Below are 13,099 nucleotides of genomic sequence, written 5' to 3' on the forward strand. Positions count from 1 at the left end.
GTCAGGATTGAGTCTGCAGCTGAGGTACATGCCCTAAGTAGTCCGCAGGCTGACGCTCTATCCACTGAGCCAAACCGGTCAGGGCCCTATACATTTTTCTTAATAATATGGTCACAAGAAGAATTTCAGTAGGTTTTTCATAGCTATTAACAAATTTGGTTTAGAAGGAACATACCCCAACTTAATAAAGACTATATATGACAAGCCCACAGCCAATATCACATAGACAGGGGTGGCCGCTCTCACCATTCTTTTTTTTAAAATATATATTTTATTGATTTTTTTTTACAGAGAGGAAGGGAGAGGAAGGGAGAGGGAGAGAGAGTTAGAAACATTGATGAGAGAGAAACATCGATCAGCTGCCTCCTGCACACTCCCTACTGGGGATGTGCCTGCAACCAAGGTACATGCCCTTGACCAGAATCGAACCTGGGACACTTCAATCCGCAGGCCGACGCTCTATCCACTGAACCAAACCAGTTAGGGCTCAGCACTCTTACTTAACATAGCACTGGGAAGTCCTAGCTAGTAAGAAAGGGAATTAAAAGGTCTTCATATTGGGAAGGAAGAAATAAAATTTTATTTGTTTGCAGATGATATTATTTGTATAAAATCCTAAGGTTCCACCAAAAAAACTGCTAGAACTAATCAACAAATTAAGTAAAATTGCAGGACATATAATTAACACACAGAAATTAGTTGTGTTTCTATATACTAACAATTAAATATCTGAAAAAGAAGTAAAGAAAACAATCCAGTTCACACTGGCATAAAACAATAAAATATTGAGGAATAAATTTAACCGAGGAGGTGAAAGATGTGTACACTAAACTATAAAATGCATTACTGTAGTTTAGCTGCTGATGGCCTTGTGTGGTATAGATTGAGTTTATTATTGTTAGTGGTGATGGTCAAATAAAAAATTTAGGCCATTTGTGGGTAAAAGAAGAAATAAAAAATGTGATTTGTGTTTTATGTGAAAGGAGTTTCATACATCAGGAAAAGGATGAAACATTGATTGGAAAACTTAATTTTTTAAAACAAAATACATTTTTTATCCATTAGGAATTGAAATCATTTTATGGCAAATACCAAAGTGGAAATCATTTAGAAAGAATAAAAGAAAAATTAGTTTTAGAGGCTCCCAAATTGATAAATTCTTTTGAATACAAATATTAGCCAGAGTCTGAGAATTGTTTCTCTAGCGCTGAGCAGAATAATCTGGGAGGTGTTGGCTAGACAATATTGTTGATTTTAGATCCATGCCAAGCTCTGTACATTTTATATCCTGACACTGATTTGATGGAATATTTTCAATCTGTAACTTAAAAAAAATATAGTTTGTAGTTAAGATCACAATTTTTCCCTGAGGATAGACTCTGATTGAAAATGACAATGAATATATAATATAATTTGTAAAACATTGCATTCTTAATTAGGAAAATGGTTGCTATATCAACAGATCTATTATGTTGTTGATAGAGTATTTCTATGCTGAAATCTGACTTGTTTTAGTATATGTGAGAGATTAATCACAAATTATTTTTTCTAACAGAAAATCTTTTCTCTTTTACAGGGGATCTTTCCTGCAAATTACATTCACTTAAAAAAGGCAATTGTCAGTAATAGGGGGTGAGTAGTTGGCCTTAATAAATTTATTTAGTTTTTGTCGGTTGCAGAGGAGGGTTTTGGTTTTGATTTTTTGTTTTTTGGTTATTGTATAAATATATGCTATTGACATGTTTTCCTGCCAAAAATATACTTGCTTTATTCATCATATGTAATTCTGAGGACATAATTTTTGTTAAAATACTGACAACTTTAATTTGTTTTCCTGTGTCCTGGAAAGATAACCTGAGTTGTGAATTTTATAAAAACAATTTTGCATACAGTATTTTTTTAAATGATGTACTAGTACTATTTTAAGAACAATCCTTGGTAGAATAGGAGTTAGTGATAAATTTCACATTTTGTTTATATATATCAAAGTGAGGGAGACTTTTAAAATCTTTTTTTTTTTGCTGATAGAAATTGAAAAAACATTGAAGGCATATGTTAAGGGTAAAAAGGTAGTGGTGATCTCTTCAGTGGTATCTTGCAAGTGGTGAACCTGGCCTTTTTGAGTACTTTTTGTTCCTGTTCTCCCTCTACATCTAAGCTCCTAGTTGTCATTGCTAGCTTTTGACTCCAAAGCCTGGGAGGCCTGTGATTTCACCCTGGTTTTCACTGTTGTGTGTGTGTGTTCCCCCTGAACTGTTGCTGCTCTATTGAGATGTTCATTTTATCTGGGAGTTTAGAAATGTATTAGGTTTTCTGTTTTGTATTTGTTCCTGCAATATATTTGGAGGTGAGGAAATATGCCAAATATGAATTTATAGAGCTATTTTGATGAGAAGTCTTTGCAAAATATGTTTTAAAAGTACAATATAAAATTTAACTCATTTTTATATTGCTTTATTCTAGATGCACTTTGATAATTTATAATGAAAATTAAAAAACATGTTTTTAAAAAAATATATTGATTTTAGAGAGGAAGGGAGAGAGAGAGAGAGAGAGATAAATGTCAGAGATAAGAAAGTATCATTGATTGGCTGCCTCCTGCTCACCCCCCGCCAGGAATCGAGCCTGCAACCCAGGCATGTGCCCTGACTGGGAATCAGACTATGACCTCCTGGTTTATAGGTTGATGCTCAACCACTGATCCACACTGGCTGGGTGAAAATTAAAATATTAAGTATTTTAAGAGTCAACAATAGGTATCATTTATTAAATATTTTATATCCTGGGCATTGTATTTGAGACATTACACCCATTACATTACACGTTGGAATCCCAGATTGGTAGATGGGATTATCTGCTTATTTCAGATTCGATAGGCAAAACTTTGAAAGTTCAAGTATCTTTACCAAAGTAGCCTGGCTAGGAAGTAGGGAAAATAAGAATTGAGAGGCCAAGTTATTGATCCTACAGGAATTACTAATGTTGTGGCCCCACCCCATAACAAAGAAACAGAATTTCCGGAGGATGAGGCCCAGAAATCAGGATTTTAAAAACATTCCTAGGTGATTCTAATGTGCAGCCAAGGTTGAGAACCACTGTGATAGATGTTTCTCTTTCACACTGATGTTTCTCTCTCTGTCTTCCTTCCTCTCTCTCTAAAAATCAAAAAATATCCTTGGGTGAGGATTAAAAAAAATAATATAAGCAAGACTTGGGCAATGCTTATTGTCTTTCTTTAAAGAGAAAAAAGCTGAAAATGGTATTTTAAAAAGTTTGTCTTAAAGGCAGTATGTATTTCTAAAAAAGTAAAATTGAAGACAGAGCGGTATGTGTGTGTGTTTGTGTATGTACATATATATCAAAACCCATATGTTTTACATTAATTCAGTTCACTTACACCATGTCAAACTCAAAGGCTAACATGGGACAAATAAACAAGGTTATGTGGGCCACAAAAAAACAAAAGCTTAAATTTTCATAGAAATGTAGGTTTATTTCGATAGAGACATGCTGAATACAAAGGGCTGAAATAAATGAGTCATTGTTAACATAAAATAATAGGATATTTTAATAAAAATTAATATTTTTTCTTGAACATTAACTTACCAGACACTGAATAACTCCACAAATCAATAAGCGTAATGCAAATAAACCTATTTTTCTTTGTTTTTCGAAAGTGAAATATTTCCTGTTGCGAACACCAAGTCAGTATAAGACTAATGATGTGGCAATTGGTTGCTAAAATATTTGCTGCTAGTATTAGTGGAGAGAAATGGTGCGCCTGTGAGTAAGGCGCGTAAGGGAAATGCGTGCAATGCGATTATAGTAATCAGTCATTAGCAAATGTTGTAGTTCATTATTAATAATTATGTATAACAGGATATTGTAAAAATTAAGTTATGAAATTTTTATTAAAATGTTTCCTACTTACCATTATATTGGCTGGGCCACAAAAATATTCATTGTGGGCCGCGTGCGGCCCATGGGCCGCGAGTTTGACATGTTTGACTTACACTATTGCAGGATATTAATGCAAAGGATCTTAAATCAATTAGGTGTACCTCTTTTTATATTTGCATTAATTTAAAATTTGAGTCACACATGTTGAAATGGGCAATACACAGTATTCTGGTAATTTATCAAAGATAATGTGGCTGTTTTTCGTGGTCGTAGGCAGTATGAAACTGTGGTTCCTCTTGAAGATTCCATTGTGACTGAGGTTACAGCAACTCTACAAGAATGGGCCAGTCTGTGGAAACAACTCTATGTGGTAAGTAGTTGATAATTAGTTTATCATATCATTAAAGTTCCATTGTATCAAGTGAAAAAATTGCCTTGCCTATGCCAATTGCAAAATTTTTAGGTTTTTGAATATTTGCAGTTTTTCAAATGTATGTTCTTAATATTAGTTGAAAAATGGGCTGAGTTTTTATCAACCTGAAGAGAACATATTATTCACATGCCTGCAGTCTCCACCCTGTCTCAGTAAGTAAAATGTAAGATCCATAACACCAGGGGTTTTAGTTATCTTACTCATTGTTGGATCCCTGGAAGCTTCCATAAAACAGGTATTTGCCGAATAAGTGAGCAAACTGGAGAGTTACGTTGTGAACCTAATGGTAGGTAAAGGCCAAGAAGTTGTATCAACAGTTTCTTACAGCTACTAAACGTAAAAGACATGTCTACATGCCACTCTGTTAGGCCAAGAGTTAATAACCCAGGCAGCTCCTCTGGAAATACAGGGTAGAGAGTGATAAGACACAAAATTTACACCAAAAATAAGTGACAGGGTTTGGGTTCTGAACAAGATGGAGTAAACCCATTTGACTTTACTCCTAATAATCACAAAGTTTTTGTTAATAACAATTTTAAAATGAATAGTCATATGTTACCATATGGATGATGTATACTGTATTGGACATATGCTCTTAACTTTATTACTATTAAAAACCCTTAGTGAACACCTTTGTATACTAATTTTCAATTGTATTTTTAATTGTTGTTTTAAGTAATTTGTTAAAGAGGAAATTTTGCTTTTCAACAATATTTTTTCATTTATACTCTTACCAGTATATCAGATGTATCTTATTTTTTTCACACAGCCTCATTAATATTAAATTTTTTTTTTTGTTTTCCACTTAATAGATGAAAAAGGTCTGGGTGATTTTTACCAAGGGCATCATGGAGAGCTTTACTTGGTTCTCATTGTGCAGTTTATCACATTCATGGGCTTTGAAATCGGTGTACATTGTGTTACCCAATTAAAATGACAATTCTGCCTATAGCAGTTCAACAAGTATGTATGAAGCACTACTATGATGTGCCAGGCATTGTGCTGGGCACCAGAACATACAGAAATAATTAAAAGAGGAATTGAACTCAGAGACCACTGTCATACCTAAGATCAGCAGTTTTCCCCAAGTATGAATAGGTTTTTAGAGCCACTGAAATTGAATATTTTAAATTCATTTAATAAACCAAGGATGTATTGTTCCCATGATGTACTCATGTGGCCCTACTCCAATATATTTTTGCCAATCTTTTTTTAAATAACTTTTAAAATCCTATGCTAGTGTAGCATGCTTTTGTTTCCTGTGCAGTCTATCTTGCGCTGACCTTTTAAATATCTACTCTATATGTTGTCACTCCTTCATCCCCAAATATTTGGAGTCTGAACTCGTGATTCACTACTTTCTAATAACGTACTTATTTGAATAGCATTGGTCTGATTCAGTCTGTCATGTTCAACCAACATTTATTGAGAACCTATCATATACCCAGGCCCTTCCTGTTAGGACCTGGAAATAGAAAGATAAATGGCCTATGGTCTTTACTCTAGAGAATTTAAAGAGTGGTGGAAGAGCTAGATGAGTAAACTGATAAAGAAAAAAAACTATGCAAATTAAAAGCTATGTCCACACAAAATCTGCACGAGGATGCCTATAGCAGATTTTTTCATAATTGTAACTTGAAAGCAACCAAGAGGTCCTTCAGTAGGTGATGGGTTAATAAACTGGTACCTCCAAACAATGGAGTATTATTTAGCATTAAACAGAAAATGAGCTATCAAGCCATGAAAAGACATGGAAGAACCTTAAGTACATATTGCTAAATGAAGGAACCAACCTGAAAGGGCTATATCCTGAGTGATTTCAATTATATGACAACCTGGAAAAGCCAGAACTATAGAGACAGAAAGGAAGGAAGGAAGATGAACAGGCAGAGCACAGAGGCTTTAGAGCAGGGAAACAGCTCTGTGCCACTAGCATGTGACTGTACACTTGTTTAACCCATAGAATGTACACCAAGATGGAGCCCTGATGGCAAATACCAACTTTAGGTGGTGGTGTGCAAATAGAAGTTCATCAGTTGTAACAAATGTACACTCCGGGTGGGGATTGGATAATGGGGAAGGCTGTGCATCAGTGCGGTAAGGGCAGATGGGAAATCTCTGTAGCTTCTTAATTTTGCTGAGAACCTAAAACTTATTTTAAAAATCTTTATTAAAAATTATGCAAGTGTGGAATTACAATCTAAAATAAAATCCAAATATATGCTGCCCATTTATTCCTCCTTATCATAAAACCCTTTCATCATCTTTGAGTTTGTGACACATGTCTTCAAGAATGATAAATTCATATTCAACTGTGAAGATGAGTTTGCCTACTACAAATGCCATGTCTAATATGCAAATGTAACAAATTCACACTACCCCACACTCTATCCCCACCCAGTTACACAATGACATAATTTTACTAGAGTCTTTCTTAGGCTGGTTCTTATTCTTACTAGAACATTTTTTGAGATTTAAAAAAACCACTCTATTACAGTTTATGTTGCCTTTTTAATGTTTTGAATAATCATATTCCTTTGGATTTTCTCTTTACGTATAGTAGATCTATTCTTTCTGACTTACCTCTGGCATGTTTTATATTTTAATTTTATTGATTTTAGAGAGATAAAGGGAAAGAGAGAAAAAACACAGATTTGTTGTTTCATTTATTTATGCATTCATTAGTTGCTTCTTGTATGTGCCCTGACTGGACTCGAACCCGCAACCTTGGTGTATTGGGACAGTGCTCTAACCAACTGAGCTACCCAGCCAGGGTTGGCATGTTTTATCTTTTAAAAGAGTGGCATTAAAATATTGGAGAGGCAGATTAAATTACATAGTCTAAAAAATATACATTTATATAGAACTCTGTTCCCTATGTTGTCAGTCTAAGCTCAGGCTTATGTATGAGAAAAGGTGTTACAAAAGGATTCTAAAGTTGTCCAAGCGTAGTATCATTTATAGGAGCAGCACACTGCTGCAATCAGAAGTTGCTGTCGCCTGGAAACTCATTGCCTAGCAACCACATACTAACTCTGTTCTCTAGGCAACATTCTCCAATCTCCAGTCCATTTTGTGTGTCTTGGTGTTTCATCTTTTTCAACCATAAACATTTTAATGTTTCAGCAAAGAGTACTTCTTATCTTTGTAATTACCTCTCATAAGGACCACGTAACGTGTGTTCTTACTTTTGTTTCTTTCCAGTCTCTATCACAATACTGATTTTCTGCTGTTGAACATACATTGGTGGGATTAATACAGGATGTCCCAAAAAAACGTATACACACTTAACAGTTGATAGCTCAATTGATGTTTCTTTCTTTTCAGATTTAACCCATTGGAATTAATAATTATTCAAAGTGTGTATATATTTTTTGGGACACCCTGTATATTGAACTGTAACAAGTGTTTCTTTATACATTGATTAATTTTAGAAATTCTATTCATAATAAAGAATATATTCTATAAATTTATCATCCTTGATCTTTTAAAATTTAGTGTATTAATAAAGGTAGTTGGTAGTTCTATTTTAAAATTACCTTGTATTGAATATCTGATCTAATTTAGTCATTACAAAAGTCTATGAGGAGGTACAGTTATTCTGTTTTATAAAGGAAGATACTGAGGCACAGTATGAATTGACGTACCAACCTGGTACATCAATTTATTATAGCCATTTATTCTCTCATTAAGTTGAGCCTCCTGTTTGCAAGACCATATGCAGAATGTTGAGACCACATATAATGTCCATTAACAGCAGTAGTTAATTTTGGATATCAATGCCAGTATGCATATCTTTATAAAGAGTTTATTTTAATAATATTGCTAAAGTTACCAAAAATGTGAAGGGCAGCCAAACTTCCCCTATAGAGTTAAAGGAAGGCAATGTTGTCTAAGTCAGGATTCAGAAGTGGGGTGTAAAAATGTCCTGAGACTTGGTTTAAACATTGCTTCCTGCAAATGAGTAGCATCCAAATATGAACAGTTAAAAGGGGTCCACGTAGCTTCCAGTGCCTTCTTCACTTGGAGGCACAGTTTCTCCTTTCCTTGATCCTGAGAGAGCTCCGTGTTCTGGCCTTTGGGGATGTGCCATTATGCCTTTTCTTCTCTGACACGAGTGGGCTTCCGTGCAGACCAGGCCGGTTGGCCAGTAGACCAGGAGCTCCCCCCTGACCCCCAGGCAGCCAACTGGCAAACGTGTCCTGGAAGAGCAGGTGGAGTCTGGCTTGGGTCTGTGTTGCCCCAGGGATCTTCAGCCAGTTCTTGCCATGCTCACATTTTTACATACAGACTCACAAACATTTGTGCCCATGCTGTTAGCTTGCTTCATGGCTCCACATTTTACTATTGTCTTAGTTTATAAACGCAAGTGTTATTTGGCTTTTTATTCTGCATTAGAGCGGTTACCTTTAAAAAAACATACAAATGTAGCAGAATCATTTTTTTATATTTTTGAAGAAAAATATATTTTTCAATGAAAAATATGTATTTCATTGATTTTTTTTACAGAGAGGAAGGGAGAGGGATAGAGAGTTAGAAACATCGATCAGCTGCCTCCTGCACACCCCCAACCGGGGATGTGCCCACAACCAAGGTACATGTCCTTGACCAGAATTGAACCTGGGACCCTTCAGTCCACAGGCCGACGCTCTATCCACTGAGCCAGACCGGTAGGGCTGTAGCAGAGTGATTTTAAAGTTCCTGGAAGAATTTTGGACAGAACCAAAAGCAGTACTCAATAACAGCTGTTGGTGATATTCTTCTAGACTCTAATAGTAAGGTGTTTATGCAGGCATTTCATTATAAAGGAAGTACAAACCACTAGTAAACATATTAAAACATGCTCAACCCTTCATAGAAATAAATACAAGTTAAGAGGAGGTACGGACTTTTACTTATCAGATTGATAAGACTAAATGATTGACAATACCTACTGTTTGATGTTGATGTAGATATAAACATTTTGGAGTGCAATTTGGCGATATTTATTAATCAGTTAAATGTGCCCATCCTTCTGCAAAGCAGTTTTACTTACAAGACTCTGACGCAGACATGTCTTCCCTGGATCACTAAGATAGTGAAAGGGGGCTGCGCACCCTCACTGGTGATTGTAGAGGACAGGGACAATTACAAGTCTCCAGTTGGGACCGGTTAAGAATTATGGTGTATTTATTTGATAAAGTTAAAAAGGAAAAATCTCATTGCCCTCCAAGAAACTTCCATCCCGTCTTTTAATTGTTAATTTCTCTTTCTTCCTCAGTTTTACATGTGTGATCTTTCAGTAGCTATCTAAGTCACTCGGCTTCTCTCCATCTCCACATCTTTTCTTACTGACTTGATTCGTGGGGAAGAGCTGTGTAACACTGGCCTAAATAAAGAGAAGACCGAAGGAAAGGGGGTGTGCGTGGCATTTTTATTTCCTTTTCCTTTTGTTCCTTTCTCCATACAACAGGAACCTTGGTCTCTTTAAAATGCATGTGGGATCATTGTGTCCCTTTGGTCAGCCTTTCAGTGGTTCCTATTGCATTTAGAATAAATGCCAACCCCTGGTCATGACCCCTGTCTGCATCTCCACTCCACTATCCATTTGCCAAGGCATTAAGCTGTCCACACCTGGGATCTTTGCTGTTGCTCATTCTCTACCTGAAATGTTCACCCCCTGGCTCTTCACTTTCCAACTCCTCCTCATCCTTTGGTCTCTATTTAATATTGCAGTAGTTTGGGGAAGACCTGGGGAGGGGGCGAGGGCAGGATGGAGGGAGCTATTGGGGGAGGAAGGGGGCATCTGCAATACTTTCAGTAATAAAGATAAATAAAAACACATATTGCTTCATCTAAGGCTTTCCCTAGCAATTCAGCCGAAGTAGGTCCCCTGGTTATTTGTTATCCCAGTTCTGTGTGGGTTACCTTCAGTGACTTTTTTTTGGTTTATAATTTAGCTCCCATTGTTTCCCTTGCCAATCTGTCAATTCCATGAAGATAAGTGCTTGTTTTATTTTCGTTATCTCTGTATAACCCAGTGCCTGACCGTGCGCCCTGTATGTACACATACATTCATTCATTTCCTAATACATATTGTGTTTAAAAATACACACTATCTGTTAAATAAATGAATATATTGAACTTAAGAGTTATTATATACTAAATAAAAATAAGCAGGTTATAGAGCAGATTTCCAGTGGGGGCGTGCAGGAGGCAGGGGATCGATGTTACTCTCTCACATTGATGTTTCTCCCTCCCCTTCCTCCTCCCCATTCCCTCCCTCTCCCCCTCAAATCAATAAAAATATATTTTAAAAAATAATATGCTAAGTGAAATAAGACAGAAAAAGTTAAAAACCATATGATTTCACTTACATGTGGGATATAAAAATGAAAATAACAAATAAACAAGAAAAACAAAAACTCATAGACACAGACAACAATATAGTGATGACCAGAGGGAATTGGGGTGGGGGGATATTAAAGGGCAAAGGGGATCAGATATAATAGTATATGGTGATGTAAAATGATTTGATTTTGGGTGGTGGTCACACAGTGCAATATGCAAATGATGTATCATAGAATTGTACACTTGACACATGAATTTTATTAGCCAATGTCACCTCAATAAATTTAATTTGAAAAAAATTGAAAAAATCTTTTGACATGGATAATGCTATTAACACTTTTAGAGAGCTTGCTATATTATAGATGTTTTTAAAAAAATCAAATCCACATGACAACATTGAAGAAGACAGTATTATTTCCATTTTATAGATGAAGAGTTAGAGAGGTGGCAGAAAGTGCCTGTGTCACAAACCCCGTCATCTCAGAGCCCATGGAGCCTGAGGAGGCACAGGGCTGTCCTCCGTCCGTTGGGGAAGGGGCGGGGCTCTGAGAGCTTCTGTGAGGACAGGCCGGAGCCCCACAGCGATGGCGCCTGCACCGCCCCGCCTCTGTGCACCAGCCCCGGACCTGCACTCTTCTTTACATTCCAGTTCATTGTTTATTTTTTCAGTATTTCCAAAATAAAAAACACAGGCGCATAGGCCCATGTTCTGACAGGATTTTTGTGCTGCCTTTATTTACTTACTTAACTTTATTTACTTACTTATTTTGCTGCAAAGAGCTTTATTGTTTCATTTGGCCCAGTGCATGGGAGAGGGCTTCAGGGGGTGAAAAGAATGGCCAGTAGTTGGGGGGGAGACTCAGGTAAAAGCCAGACCCCAGGGGGTGCAGGGGGCCCCTCACAGGCCCCTGGTCGTGCTGGAGGGGGAGCCTTTCGAAGTGATACTCGCCCAGCCGAGCTGGGGGCCGGCAGCCTGCGGAGGTGAGACAGCTCCGGGCTGCCTGTGCTGCCTTTAGATGGTAGCCCGGGAGAAGACATACTGGAATTGCAGGAGTATTTTGTTATTCTGTGGTGAAAATGGTACAGAATATTAGAATATTCTGGACTGGGGATCCTGTTGGAAATCTAGGTTAGAATAGCCTTATCTGTAGCTCTTCAGTATGTCATCTGCTCATTGCATATGCATTTTGCTGACTGGAGTGTAAAAATATAAGGAATGATAAGTATTGAATATTTTATATCTGGGTATGCAATACACAGTTACGATAGGATCTTCTTGGTTTCCTCTCTTTGTGTCCCCCTTTAAATATCTTCAGCCATGTTGGGAGTTCTCAGCACTACTTGAATCTATGGCTTGATGTCTTTCATTGGCTTTGAAAAAGTCTAAGTTTTCAAATATTGCTTCTGTTCTGTATTCTCTCTTCTGTTTTGGGATTGCAGTTACAGATGCATTAGGTACATATAAAAGTTACATAGTATACCTGTAACTAATATATTATACCTGTAACTAATATACCTGTAACTAATATAGTAGGTCAACTGTAATTGAAAAATAAATTCATAAAAAAAGAAAGAAACATTGACAGTAATTTAGAAGCCCCTTATGCTCCCTTCTCTGTTGAAATGACCATTATCTTTTGTGATAATCATTTCCTTGTTCTTTTCTCTATAATTTTCTTCCTATAAGAAGACCTTGTGAGCTTTTTGTTCATTCTTCCATTCTAGAAATATTAATCATTTCTTATCTAATACTTTGTATCTCTAGAATACAACAGTCAATGAAATAGACACAATTACCTGCCTTCATGACCTTCACAGCCTAGTGATAGAACTTACATTTTGTGGTTAATTTTATTAAAATACCTCTCATAGAACCTGTTTTTTCTTTGTGTCATTTTTTTATTCCTTCATCAAATATGTATTGTGTACTTAAAGAACTGTTTTGTGTTATTCCTTAGAATGCAGTGGTGACAAGAACTGATCCCTTGTGAATATGTTGGTAAAGGAATCTGGTTTTCTTTCTTGAAGACAATATACAGATTAAAAATGATTCCCTCAGTAGTTTCAGCTTATTTTAGCAGCATCTGTCATACATATGGGAAGCTAAATCATTTTTTAAATCATTATTGTTGAGAGTATTATAGATGTCCCCCTCCCCCCATTGCTCCCCTCTACCCAGGTCTCGCCCCACCACAGGCCTTCAGCACCCTACTGTCTGTGTCCATAGGTAAGATCTTTGGTTCATCTCCCCCCTCCCCCCTTCCCTCTGAGATTCGTCAGTCTATTCCATGCTTCCATGCCTCTGATTCTGTTTCATTCACCAGTTTATTTTGTTAATTAGATTTCTTGTTCGTTTATTTTGATTTTTAGATTCACTTGTTGGTAGATTTGTATTTGTTGCCATTTTATTGTTCACATTTTTTTTTAATCTCTTCT

General features: G+C 36.5%; 1 protein-coding gene across 1 annotated transcript in view; it reads left to right on the forward strand.

The window, feature by feature from the left end:
- Positions 1-13,099, forward strand: part of DOCK3 (dedicator of cytokinesis 3) — a 141,363-nt gene that overhangs the window by 10,254 nt on the left and 118,010 nt on the right. The window contains exons 3-4 of the mRNA XM_023745994.1: positions 1,577-1,632; positions 4,174-4,270. Coding sequence (XP_023601762.1) covers positions 1,577-1,632; positions 4,174-4,270 — 153 coding nt within the window. The remainder of the gene's footprint in view (positions 1-1,576; positions 1,633-4,173; positions 4,271-13,099) is intronic.

This window comes from Myotis lucifugus, unplaced genomic scaffold (assembly GCF_000147115.1).
Source record: "Myotis lucifugus unplaced genomic scaffold, Myoluc2.0 scaffold_614, whole genome shotgun sequence".
Classification (NCBI taxonomy): Eukaryota; Metazoa; Chordata; class Mammalia; order Chiroptera; family Vespertilionidae; genus Myotis; species Myotis lucifugus.